Source organism: Pelophylax lessonae, assembly GCF_965119305.1.
Source record: "Pelophylax lessonae genome assembly, chromosome: 5".
Lineage (NCBI taxonomy): Eukaryota > Metazoa > Chordata > Amphibia > Anura > Ranidae > Pelophylax > Pelophylax lessonae.
Window position 1 is genome coordinate 169,515,428 of NC_138772.1, and position 13,931 is coordinate 169,529,358.

The 13,931-nt window shown below is 45.0% G+C and overlaps 1 protein-coding gene across 2 annotated transcripts in view; it reads right to left on the reverse strand.

Annotated features, from left to right (window-relative positions):
- NUP214 (nucleoporin 214) overlaps nt 1-13,931 on the reverse strand; it is a 265,238-nt gene that overhangs the window by 71,177 nt on the left and 180,130 nt on the right. For both annotated transcript variants that reach the window (XM_082258635.1, XM_082258634.1), the window contains one exon: nt 4,832-5,003. In XM_082258635.1, the coding sequence (XP_082114761.1) occupies nt 4,832-5,003 (172 nt within the window). The remainder of the gene's footprint in view (nt 1-4,831; nt 5,004-13,931) is intronic.

Genomic DNA, 13,931 nt, shown 5'->3' on the forward strand with positions numbered 1-13,931 from the left:
GAAACACTCTTGCCAAGGATGTATCCAAAATTAGGCCCTGATAGTTCAGTCTCCTGGTGGGAACCAGGGATGATCTTTGGGAAAAGCAACGAAAACGCTGATGTCCTGCGAAGATGGGGATATGAAGATAGGCACCCTAAATGTCTATGGACGCCAGGAAATCCCCCTGATGCAGGGAGGCCACCACTGTATGGATGGACTCAATCTCTTCCAAGACTAGAATTGTACGCACCTAGCCCTTTTTCCTGGGCATTGTGAACAGGTTCGTCTAGAACTCCTCCAAGGAATGGGAACTACCACTGCTTGTTGCATCAAGCTGTCCCCCGCAAAGCTTTTTAAGCGACCCGGGGATTTCGAATATTGGAAGGGAAGAATCGCACCGGTGGAAGTGATCGAAACTCGATCTTGTATCCCGACCATATGACCTTGCGAACCCCTTTATCCGGGATTCTGGAAAGCCCTGGATCCGGAAACCGGTGAAGACGTCCCCCCACCCTAGAGATGGGTGGGGTCCATTCTGTCAATCCAACGGGATAACAGTGGCTTTATATAGTCTGGAAATCGGTGAGTCCACTATTGGTGGTACCGTCCATCTTTGTAATGAGGGATTCCTCAAAATTCCTAGAAATGCGTTTGGAAATAGCAGGGGCTCGTTTACGGACGACCCCATTTGAGCAAGGGAAACCCTTCATCATTTTGGTAGGCTTGCTAGTCCTCTGCCCGTGTAACCTCAAGATTTAAGGTTTCCTGGACAGACACAACTAGTGCTTCCACCAACGCTTCTTGTGCTATGGCGGAGGCAGACGCGTCCTCCTCACTGTCTGAGGAGACCGTACCTGAGACAACAACCCCAGAAAAGGGGCTGCAATGACCAGCTCAGAATCCGTATCTGAAGTATCAGATGACATAGGGGTAGGCGGGGGTCGCTCTTCTTGACCCCCGTCCCTGACAGGCTACCTCCACCCGGGATACCAAAGACTCCAAAACTGCTGATAATGCATCATCACAAGTGGGGTACTGGAGGGTCCTGCGGCCACCCCGAGGGGATCAGGTGGGGATACATGTGTGGCAGGGTTCATGTAACAAGACACTTGCCAGCAAACACAAAAAAATTGCAAGAAAAAAAACTTTTTTTTTTTTTTCTTCTTAGTCCCCCAGCGCAATAGCGCCCCTCAGTCTACCTGCTTGGACCCCTCAGAAAGAGAGAGAGAGAGAGAGACCCCAAGCTCACCTGATGCACAGAAGTTTCTTATCAACTTGCTTCCAGCACTGTCTGTTACAGACAGGAAGTCTTTGGCTTGCTTTCCCTGGGCCAAGGAGGCGGCTCCGCCCCTTTACACGCCTTCCGGCGCCTCCCCCTAGCTCCTCGAGGTGTTTGGTCACCTCAAACATGGCCGCCCCCATGCTGGAGACACGAGGCTACGCCAATATGGCGGCCTCGTGCGATCTGCAAAACAATGGCGGCGGCCTGTGTAGGATAGCGGCGGCTAGCAGCGGCCTGCTGGGAAGTATGTATTCGGCCTGGCGGCCTGCGGGAGTGCCTCGGCCCCACAAACTTTACCCTGAATGGTGATAAGTCTGGCCGGAGGTATAGGACCCTGGCGGGCCGCATGCGTTCCGTGTGCAGCCCGTGGAAGTGACCGGTTGCTGGAGGAATGGCGATCTGGACTGCAGTAACTCAGGCATAGGCATCGGCCTGTGTACACACTGACAGGTAGGATACCTTCAAATTCAATAGGAATGCCCTTTTGTACTGTTCTAAGAAAAAAATCCTGCCAGGACCGAAGATCCTAGCAAGGCATCTAGGTCCTTACTCCTAACTAGACAGAAAAAAACTGATTTGCTGTAGCAGGAAGTGAGAGGATATACCCTCTGGGACTGCCCCTAGGGTGTGGCCAGAACGTTTTCTTTCCTGTCTAGTCCTACTCCTGTAGAGGGCAGTATAACCCGAGTTGATATTAATCAAGGAGGACTACGTCTGTCAATGTGCGACAGAGAAAAAAGGACTTAAATTTTGTTTGGGTACAGCACTGCATGACCGCGCAAGTGTCAGTTAAAGTCACGCAGTGCCAAGTTGAAAAAAGTGGCCTGGTCATTGAGCAGCAAAATCTTTCCGTCTTAAAGTGGTTAAATCTGTTCCTCCGATTTCCATGAGTGTTTTCTTTTGCTTTTGACTTCTAGGGTGGCACCATAAGGACAGTTTTTTTCTTGATAGTTTAACTCTCACCATAAATAATCTTCTTTTGAAATTCACACCCCCCTCTGTGCTGTTTGCTGCTATGTCTGTTGTCGGTAAACTGTTTCCTCTGGGCTTCCCAGAAAAGTTTTGGACAATATGAAATGAGTACCATATCTTGAATTACAATCTCTACGGCCCTTAATATGAATGTAAACGCTCTGACATATCACGTGCAGAGCAGAGAACAGAAGGATGCACACTGGCTTCCTCTGTCTCTGTGTCAAAGATGCCCTTGTGCATTACCTTTAAGTGAGAAATGGAAGCAGTTCCTGCATGGAAAACAAGAGTTGCAGAACATAGATCAGGCATGGTGCTGACAATGTGGAGAGGTGGGGATTGTGATAGCTGATGTGTTGAGGGCTGGAGCTGTGGGTACATTGTAGAGAGTTGCAGGGCTTATCAGAGTAACACAAGCATTTCTAAAGCTGCTTTCAGGCTCCCTGCTGTATTACCATTCCAAGCAAAGGAAGCTTTATCTTAACTTCTCAGTGTTCTATATGAGATTGTGTCAAATCTTCTGCAGAGGTTCCACTTTAAGGCACTGTGATTGCAGATAACAGTGTAGAGCCATTAATTAGCTTTTATAATGAAGGATCAGGCCTCTTAGAGAGGTCTGCAATACGTGACTCAGGCAATACATATTACGAAAGTTTCAGCTGGGTGCAAATCCCCACCTGCCCCGCCCCACTGCTGGCAGCCAGTTGTTTTACAGAATCCCTTAAGAGAGCCCAAAAGCAGAAAGGGGACTATCAGTCCATGTCCATAGTCCTTCCTCTTTGCTCGCTTAATTAATCTATTAGGAAGAGGGGTGACCAGGAGTAGTAAAAATGGTGGCTCTATATTGAAAAAGGCTATACCAACAGGTCTAGTTTTGTCTTGGAGTACAAGAAGAATAATAAAGTCCATTCTGAGTTTCTCTGTACTATTTAATTCTTACGATTTATTTTTCTTTTCTGGGGGTGGGAGGACAGATTTTTAAAATATTTACCATTCCAAAAAAAAGTCGCTGAAGGGTCCTTAAAATAAACACTATGGGTTGATTCAAATCCATAGTTACTATGCAGAGCTGCACCAGATTTTGCACTCCCCAATCAACTTCCTTTTTTCTTTTTTTTGTCGAAGCCCAATTGAACAAGCTGAAGTTGTCCAGCTTTTGTAAATAAACTGCTATGTATTGTAATTCGTAAACACTGAAACAAATGTGCACATAGAACGGTGTAGTTGAAAACCTGTACAAAGAATGTAAGCAAAACCTAATTTCCCTACAAATACCTTCCTTAAAATGCCTAGGTTTGTCTGTGTTAATTATTGTGGACCCTAAAAGCCTAACGTATCAAAGCATCAGCATCTGAGGAATTCGACAGTTGACCAAATTATAAAAATAAATACATACATTTTTTAAAGCTTTTAAATGATACAATTTTAATACTGCACTTTCATATGCAACATCAAATAAACACGAGCTTTTTACGGATGGAAAGATGTTCTTCAGTAAATTTATTCATGTTTAGTTATTCATTTAGTGAAGTTTGTAACTAAACTAAGTCTGACATGAAAGAGGGGAAAGAGGGCAAAAATCGGAGGACATGCAAATGGTGCGCACGCCAGCTACACAACCCAGCTCATTGACTTTTAATAATGTAGGAGCTCCTACAAATAGCATTGTGATCATTCTATTCTGCGGTGGGGAAGGCCCCCCCCCTGTGCAACCTGCCAGCAGGACACAATAGTGCTGTGGAACAGATTCCCCATCAACACTGTGTTGAAGGGGGGGAAGTGAACAATTTTCTTTCCTTCAAACTGTGGCTGAAGGAAAAATAAATTGCATTATGTAAGGACTTCCTTGGCCAGACAAACTCCTCAGACTGTGTGTACACAATCTGCTTGTGCACAGATATCTGCCTGCCTCCTGGTGCATTATGGGGAAAACCACCACTCTGGTTTGGTCTTCCTGGAACATATTCTTTATGGGCTCATGCCCACTGCAGCTTAGAGAAGCTACTCCTACAGGCAATTGCACATTTTTTAGCGCTTATTTTCTCTGCACACTATGGCTTTTTCAGGAATTTACAGGCATATGCTCTTACAGGCAGAAAAAAACCCAACCAAACTCGTGTTTTTGAGAAGACTTTAGAGCAGAAAAAACACCCAAGTGCCTAAAAACGCATGAAAACATGCAAAAAAGCATTAAAAAGCTCAAAGAAGCTCGAAAACACAAAAAAAAAAAAAACACACACACACTTATGCTCAAAAAAAGCTCAAGGGACCATAATAAAAAAGGTGCAACAGAGCCCCAAAAAAGTACAAGCTTCTTCCAGCAGAAATAAAAGCTTAAATGCCGTATTTTTATTTTTTTAGCTGCAGTGTGCACAAGCCCTAACAATCAGCCCAACAGTAGAACAGCCCATTTAATTCAATGGGCATTGGGCTCTCCTAAAACACTGGTTAATTGTTTGGAGATGACACTATAATTTGTGCAGCTTTCCCAGCCTAAGAAACCCAGAATTTCAATAACAATAACATTAATAATAAAAGAAAAAACAAATACAATACAAAACAAAATGTGTAAAAGGATAGAAGAGCTTCTCTTACCCAAATCCTCCTGTGTTAGCCGCAGCTGTACCCTCGCCGAACACTTTGCCGCCAGTCGAGCCCAGCGGGCTTGTAAAATTTGGGGCTGAACCAAATGCTGGCACCCCTCCGAATCCAGGGGATCCCCCAAATGTTGGAGGGCTGCCGAACACTGGAGCAGCGCCGAACCCACCTGAGCAAAACAGAGGCAAAAAAACAAAACAAAACAAAAAAAAAAAGGGGGAGGGAAGGAGACATAAGGGAACAAGAATCACATGCATGCCAATAGCAAACAGGGGTCTTAGCACTATGACAAACTAGGACAGAGGTCACATTAGGCTGTGTATGGTGGTGGCCCATATTTAATGTAATTAGAAATTAAAATTCTTGGACAAACTTGCCAGTCTATCAGTGTCTAAAATAAGACCAGGATGTATATGAAGCCTTGACTTCTGCATCAAAGATAAACACTGCCCCTTGCCATACAAGTGTCAAATACCAGCACTTCAGCAGGCACTAGAAGCTCTGAAATTCAACAGTGGAATGACAAATGACAGGTCTTAAAGCTAGCAGAGGATTGAGGTCCCATAAACAGCCTGGGTTTAGGGTCCAAAGGAACTCCACAGGTACACAGATCAGCCATAACCTAATAACCACTGACAGGTAAAGTTAACCACACTTTGAGCTGAAATTTTACATTTTTTTAAGATTATTTGCTTAGTAACCACAATTTCTGTGGCCATTTGCCTCTTAGGGTTGGTCAACCATCTAGCATTTTCTAGGGCCTCCAGAACACTTTTGGGTCTACTCCTGTTCTATGCTAGAAAAGACAATATTTTTGGCATGGAAATCGAATAGGCCCCCTACATTGGAGAGCTGGAAGAAACTGGTTAATTTATTGGTCCCACTGTATAAAATTACATATCTCTCCTGAGTTTGCCCCCAAAAATGTCATAAGGTCAGGGATATTTGGATTGATTTTCCATCCACTACTAATGCCAGAGACGATACTGTGCTTGACTAAAGTGGATGGTGTGTAAATTGTATGTTCCTTTAGGAGGGGGAAGGGCTATGCGGGGGTTGACCAGGTGTGCTTCCCCCCCTCTTTACCTTTTCTTATCTTCCCTGGGACTATATGTTGCTCATACTACATTTTATTATATATTGTGTTATATTCTCAGTTTTCTAGCTTGTTTTTCTGAAATAGGTTGTGTCTACTCACTATAATAGTGCCTACCTTCTGATTGCCTACCTTGGCCATGTGATGCTGCTACCCTCGTTGATCCTGGGGTACCCGAGTTGTGGCTACAGTTGTGATGGTTTTGTTATGTTAATATATTATGTTTTCTTTTGAGCCAGGGAATGCCCAAAGGCTCTGTTTGGTAACTTACTTTTCTAAAACGAATACAAAACAATTTTAAACGTTAAGAACACTGAATATCTCATCACAATGGCACTTGAAAGTGGGTGGGATATATTAGGCAGCAAGTGAACATGTCCCTGAAGTTAAATGTGTTGAAAACAGAAAAATGGGCAAGCGCAAGGATTTGCTACACCCTAGTGAACTCTACGCTAATGTAATAAAAAATAAATAAATCTGGAAACCAAAAAAATGTGTAACTAATATTACGGTCAGGACAGCTGCTTTCACTAGTATAAACAGAGACTACAAGCATCTATACATTGATAAATACTTTCCCTTTAATAATAGTGAATATAATACACATACAGTATAATAGCGAATAAAAAACAAAATAAGTACAAAATCCTAACACAATCTCAATATAAGCTTAAGACCACCAAACTGATTGCGAAATATTATATAAAAGTCAGCTAAAATTATATAAACGTGTGATAATGACTTCTTGTGACCACTTTAGTTTTCCAACACTCAGAGAATGAGCATTGGGGAACACTCCTTTACTGCCACCATCCGAACTTTTACATTCTATTTCACAATCAGTGTGGTGGACTTCTATTGAGCTTATATTGAGATTGTGTTTGGATTTTGCACTTATTTTGTTTGCATTGCATTCACTATTGTAGGCAGGGCCGCTGATAAGCCAGTACAACCAGCCCTGTTGTACAGGACCCGGCGTACTCCGCTCTGCATGGGAGGCCTGGACAGCCTCACAGACCATCAGTGCAGAATTAAAAAAAAAAAAAGGGCTTTCTAAATTCACCCCTGATCAGCAGCTTCCTCTAGCTTTAGGGGGGTGTAATATTGCTCTTTTCTGGGCCCCTCTCTGATGATCTCCGCTGGGGAGAGTGGAGGGACTTTTTTTTTTTTTTTAATTTTTGGGCGCATGCGCAGTGCATTCCACGCCTGCTCTACATTTTCCGGCTGCTTAAAGTCCTGGGCCACCTGCCACTGCCCATTTTCATTCCGAGGTGGAGTGATCTTCCTTCACTCAGCTCCCCACTCAGTAGTCGGACTGAGAGAGATGGAGAGCAAGAGGCTGTGAGGTGGCAGGCAGCTGACAGCATCCAGGAGGAGAGGGGAAGCCGGAATTCATCATGGCTGCTGCAGCACAGGGATCCCTGGGGATGGGTGAAAGATATACTGCACTGTACATTACTATGTCACCATCTATAACACAAAGGCAGCAGGTTCTGTCACAGTGTGTCACATAGAAATGGCTGTTGGGTGTTGATTTTAACTTATTGGTCATAAGTTAGCAAGGTCAGAAATCAACAGCCATGCTATGCGACACTTACAGAGAACCTGCTGACTGCTGCCTGTCTTATCATAATGCTGAAGAACTTAACCTGCCATTGCTGCTGTGTGTTATTAAGGCTTCTTTTGCAGGGAGCGGAATCTGCTTGTTCAGCGGGAGATCTGTCCACTAATGAGCTAAGTGGGCAGATGACAGGTCCATGTCCACTCCGCTTATGCAGAGCAGACACAGACACAGCCCAGTCTGCTCTAAGGATGACTGGTTTACAGCAAACTGGCTGTCTGTTTACACCAGACTGTCCTCCAATTCAATCTGCTAGAGGGGAAGGGATCTTCTTCAGTTTTGGTTAGAGGATCAGATTGGAGGTAGGCGGGTGTAAAAGTCCATTTAGATCCATCGCTCTCTAGTAGTGAATGGTGGGTTTGATCAGGTCCACCTAAAAAATGGACAGGTGGATATGATCAAACCTGTCATGTGAACCCAACCCTAACATTTTCCCTTTAACTGCTTGCTGCACACCCGCAGTACATTTTCTGCAGGAGGGTGGCATGGGCAGGCTGGATCACATACGTGTATGTGATCCAGCCTGTTCCATGTTAGGGATGCACATGTGTGTGCCTGCTGCTAACCCACACTGTCATTGGCTACATCCTGGCCAATGATTTATGGCTGAGACATGCTGATCAGCTGTAGCCAATTACAGCACAAAGTCCTGTGTTTACAAACACAGGGCTCCGTACACAGATCAACAATCTGGCTATTTCTTCTCCCAAAAACAGCCAGATCTGTAAAAGCAGCACATGTTAGGCACACAGTTAACTCATTCATTGCCCCTGATGTTAACCCAGCCACTCATCAATATAGTGCACACTATACAGTATTTTAGCTGATGACTGTATTGGTGTCACTATTGATGTCATTGTAAGTCAAGCTAGCCATAGATTGGTAGAATATTGGTCAGTTTAGCAGGGGCCGGCTAAGATTTGAACAAATTGGCAGCCTGATTGTACCCAAGTAATAGATCGACTTGGGTACAACCTGCCGGTCCCGTTTTTACATGCGATTGTTTTAAGGCGGGGTCTGGAAAGGTGACAGGGGCAGGGTGGGGCCCCGTCAGGTAGGCTGAATGGGGCCCCATGATTTAGATCAGAGGCCTTAATTGTATGTGTGTGTTATATTCACTATTCTTAAAGGGATAGCGCTACACATTTACCTTTGTATGCAAGCGTAAAGATTTAAGCGACTGTCAATGGCCAAACTGTAATGGCTAGATGACAGGGTCAAGGCAACTCCAAAACTCCAGCTTTAGAGGGATGTTGCCCGTCTGCAGTGCTTGAGACGTACAAAAAGGGTCCAAAAGGAGGAAAACCGGCAAACCAGCTACATGGTCATGGGCTTTCAAGGTTTACTGATGCACGTGGGGAGTGAAGGCTGGCGCCGGTAATCCTGAAAGACTTAATGCCGGTTCTGACAGAACTGGTTAGAAGACACAGTTTGTTGCATATGGGGCTACATAGCCGCAGACCGGTCCTAGTGCCCATGCAGACCTGTGTCCACGGCCAAAAGCTGCTACAATGGGCACGTGAGCATTAGAACTGGATCATGAAGCAATAGAAGGTGGCCTGGTCTGATAAATCACGATTTCTTTTAGATCATGTGGATGGCTGGGGTGCGTGTACGTCGCTTACCAAGGGAAGAGATGGCACCAGGATGCACTACACGCAGAAGGCAAGCCAGTAGAGGAAGTGTGGTGCTTTGGGCAATGTGCTGCTGGGAAACCTTAGGTCCTGTCATTCATTTGGATGTTGCTATAGAGTCCATGCCTTGATGAGTCAGAGATGTTATTGCCGCAGAAAAGGGGGACCTACTCATTATGTGGGTGGTCATAATGTTATGGCTGATCAGTGTATATAGCAGGTGCTCCAACATCTTATATGAACATGTTTGTTCCATTTCATAAATTCATTGAGCAGTGAAGGAAGATTGACAATCAAATACTGCAGTCCACACAGATTAAGGTGGGTCCACACTTGCCCAGACTAAACGTTGGGTGAGCATCCAGCTTGTTGCAATTCGACAGTAATCGTTTCATGACAATCAGCACTTACTCACACAGTGATTCACTCTATGAGTAAGCTCTGGTTAGTGTGAAATGCAGAAGAGGTTTGTCAAAATTCCATCTGTATCACTTTTAAAAGTAAAAAGTGTCATTAATGCAACATATGCTGGTTGAGCCACCAACAATATTCTTTGGATTGCAGTGAAGGAAAAATGACAGACACTAAGCATGTGCCTTAAAAAACAAATCAACAATGCTTCCTAAATAACTTACTTCACAAAACAGACATACAAACTGATGAAAAACCTAAAGCATGTTTACTTTCTTTTTTCTTTTAGTAACAAGGTTCACTTTTGCTTAAAGCTGGACTCCAGACAAATATATAAAAATTAGGAATTTTGGTTTACCTCTAAAACCCTTTTCTTGGAGTACATTTGCAGGGCACAGAGGAGTTAATATCCAGGAGTACTTGGGTTATGCTGCCATCTTCAGTTAAATGGATACTAGTCAAAAGTAAAAGGCAGGAATCCCAGCCCAGGCATAATCCCTCCCAGCTCAGCTAAGTCACGGTTTTGCAGCAAGCAATGATGAACACAAGCAAGAGGGGTGGGATCACACTCCCATGTCTGTGTCCTGTGATGTGCTACAAGAAAGGATTTTACAGGTTAAACTAAAATCCTATGTATCTAATTTTACATTTAGGAAACGGGAGTTCATAATCATGGCTACTTAGGATGTCCCAAAGCACTGAACATGAGGGATGGGTAACACAGTAACAAGGCAAACAAGCCCCAAATCCCCAACCAGAGGAGAGAAAACCCAACTACAAAGCCACCTGTAAGACCTTCTACCCAAAACTGGCATCTGCAGAGGTAAAAATATCAACCTTGTAGAACTTGATAAATATGTAAAGAAAAGTCTAGATAGCAGCCTTGCCTTACAAAACTTGAACAGAAGTTTGATATCGAATAGCCCACAAAATATTGACAATTCTGATGGAATGGGCCTTTACCAGGAAAGGAGGAATCTTGCCCTTAACACTACAGTCCTAAGAAATTAGCTTACAAATCTACCTAGAAAAAGCAGAGAACTGCCTGACCCACGTGAGACCCTCTAGCAGAACAAGTAGGGAATCAGACTATCAAAACGAAGCTGAAGATTTCAGATTAAATCGGTTCTTCACCCTAGGAACAAGAAATTGAAAGTCAGTAGCTACAAATACTGTAGCTGCCGACTTAAGAAATAGGACACTCATCTGTCCAAGGATGCAGCTTCGGCCTCACCTAAGCCAGTAATTCACTGGTCTTCAAGTCCCGGCACCAGCATGCTAACTGTGGGCAGCCAGCTGTCTGCACTTTGTGAATGATCCTGTAGTCTTCTGGGGTATGTGACGTGTTTGGGTTGGAGGGGGTTTGGGGAGAAGAGAACTTCAAGTGGATCTACCACAGCAATCTGACGGGAAGCAGGAATGGGTAACTGTCAAAACCAGGTAACCTTAACCATCACCTGCCTCCCCCCCAAAAAAATGTCTTTTGGGTAAAGTTACGCTTTAACACAAACAGCTTAAAAACAGAGTGAAACACTTTTCCCTTTGAATGTTTAGGGCTAGGATAAAAAGATAAAAGCATAAAGCCCTGATTCAGGTGGATAAAACTACCATAAGTAGGAAAGAGGACCAAGGCTTCAACACCAACTTAAACAGGTAAAGCAGGGCTCGACAAATATCAGGCGCCAGGTGACCACGGCGACTGGAAACTACATCCTGGAGCCCGGGCTTTTGTCAGTGACAGGTGCTTCAGCTGCCATTACATGGCGGTCTGCAGGGCGGGTCTTGGCCGGAAAGGTGGAGGTGGCACTGGCCTTGTAGTCCCTCTGGACACAACAGAGCATTGCTTGCCATCCTGGGGAATGCAATTAGCAGCAGTAGCTGGGATGGAGACGATCCGGGATGGAGCAGGGAGAGAGTGGTGCAGCAGCCGCTGACACAATGGAAGAAGCAAGCAGCCAGCAGAGTTCAGTCATGCTAGGGGATCCCCATTGGCCTGTCATCCCTGTTGCTGCTGCCGCCCTTCCGGGAGGTACTGCTAAAGCAGGCTCCGCTGAGGGAGGAGGCAGCCCAGCTCAGGGCCGTTGGAAATCCAGAGTTGGTGGTTTCCCAGCACCAGTGTGCCCTGCTCTAGTGGCATACCATAGCGGAGGCTATGCAAAGCCACACAAAGTGGAGGAAAGGGAAAGAGAGCAGGCGCTGTGAGCGGAGCCGCCGTCCATGCCACCAAATAATCAGAGCCAGGGAGGTGGAGAGCTCATTGCTGTCATCTGTCATTCCTCCTCTACAAAGGTGTGCTCTGTGTCTGTTGCTGAGAGGAGCACCTGAGCTCTGATGTCTGGGGAGGACTAGGAGATGGTGATGCTGCAGTGTCAAAGAGGCTGCTGCTGTGAAGGAAAGGTGGAAGGAGCTCATCTCCCAGGTAAGATCTCTAGGGGGGGGGGGGGGAGCTCCACATGCCCCTTTCCCTTTGCCATGCCTGCACACCTAAGATCTCTTTGTGCCTTCTTTTTGCCTTGGTATGGTTCGTATTACGGGGTTCAGGGCTGGACCAGCTCACTGGAGTACCAGGAGTGCAATACGACAGAGCCCTCAGTGCCTGTGATATGCAGAGGGTCTTGTGCTGAGCACATTGGATCTCCGACATTTATATATTATTAGATAATATAGGGCCAGTCCATATACCAGCAGCCATCACCATGTCCTTGACTAGATGCAAGTCTGATCCAATGCCAACTACAAGACACAGGCAAGGGCACATGAATTCTGAGCATTAGAGCCATCACGGCTACATCTGTGGTTCACCAATACCAATCACTACAATGGGATTATACTGGATGGCATCATCCCTGAGGAGCTTATTACCGTAGGATGACTGATGAGCGTTCCCTGGGGGAGAGCCCAGCCTGCTCCTCACTGCAGATGGTACAAACAGCGGATCCTAGGTGGCACCTGAGCAATATAAACTTCACATGGAACCTGGAGCACCAGTTAAATACACTGTTTATAAGCAATAATAAAAGGCTGCGGGCAGCCAATCAGAGGCTTAAGCCTAGTACACACTAGCATTTTTTTTATTTTTTTCGCTCAATCCAGCGGACTGTATGAAGAAAAAAAAAAGAGGAGCGCACTGTACTAACTACTGAGCTATTGTGTTCTGATAGGGGGACAAAAGAAAAAAGCATCCAGCAAATGTTCATCAACATTGCTGCTTTTTAGCAGAGACCCTAGAGAATAAAAAGGCGATCGTTTCAATTTTTTATGTTACACTGTATTTGCGCAGAAGTCTTAAATTTTTGGGAAAAAATACACTTTAATAAATTTAAAAAAACTAAACAGTAAAAAAATGTTTTATAATGTAAGAAATGGTGTTACGCCAAGAATCGGGATCTTTATTCCAAGCAAAAAAATTGGGATTCTCATTTTATCTCGATTTATCCAGAATCGTGCAGCTTTACTAGGCACAGGTGCAATAACTCCTTGCAGCAGCAACCTTTCCAAAAAGCCCCTCTTTTTTGAGAATCTAAAAATACCCTTGAGCAAGTGGAAACACTCCTTCGTTGAAAACAGGAGGGCCGGGGAGTCCAGTCCTTTACCCAAACTGGTAAGTAGGCTTTGATTTAGAGCCAGAGGCAGCTGCAAAATCTTCCAGGAATTTCCAGATAGCATAACCCCGGGTTTGATTTCCTGGAATAAAGCATATATATCTGCCTAAACTTTAAAGGATTGGCACACTCCCACTGCACCCATCGCAGGCTTCAAAGCTGCTCCTACCAGAAAGGACAATGCCTTAACATGGGCCTCTACCCTCTAATCTGTCGTATCTTTAAGGACCAGGACCTCGCCCACAGGACTCATCAGGGTTTTATTTAAAAAGGAATTAGGGTTAGCAGCCCGAAACCCCCATTGCCTGTAAAAAAAAATTTTCAAAGCGTACTGGTGAGCAAACCATTTTATTAGTGACATTCTCCAGGTCAGACCCATCAGAATACATAAATTCTAGACGTACATGCACTTGGAAGAACTTTGGGAATTTGGATTGCCGTCATGACACGAAACTAGTGACTATCGGAAGGAGATTCGGAGGGTAGTAAATTAAAGTGATTGTAAAGTCTCTTTTCTTCTCCTAAAATAAAGTTATACTTACCTCCACTGTGCAGTTGGTTTTGCACAGAGCAGCATGCATCCTCCTCTTCCCGGGTCCCTCGTTGCTGCACTTTGCCCCTCCCTCCTATCGAGTGCCCCCACAGCAAGCAGCCTGCTATGGAGGCATCCGAGCCAAGCTGCAGCTCTGTGTCCCCATTCAGACATGGAGCTGCCCCCCCCCCCGATTGGCTG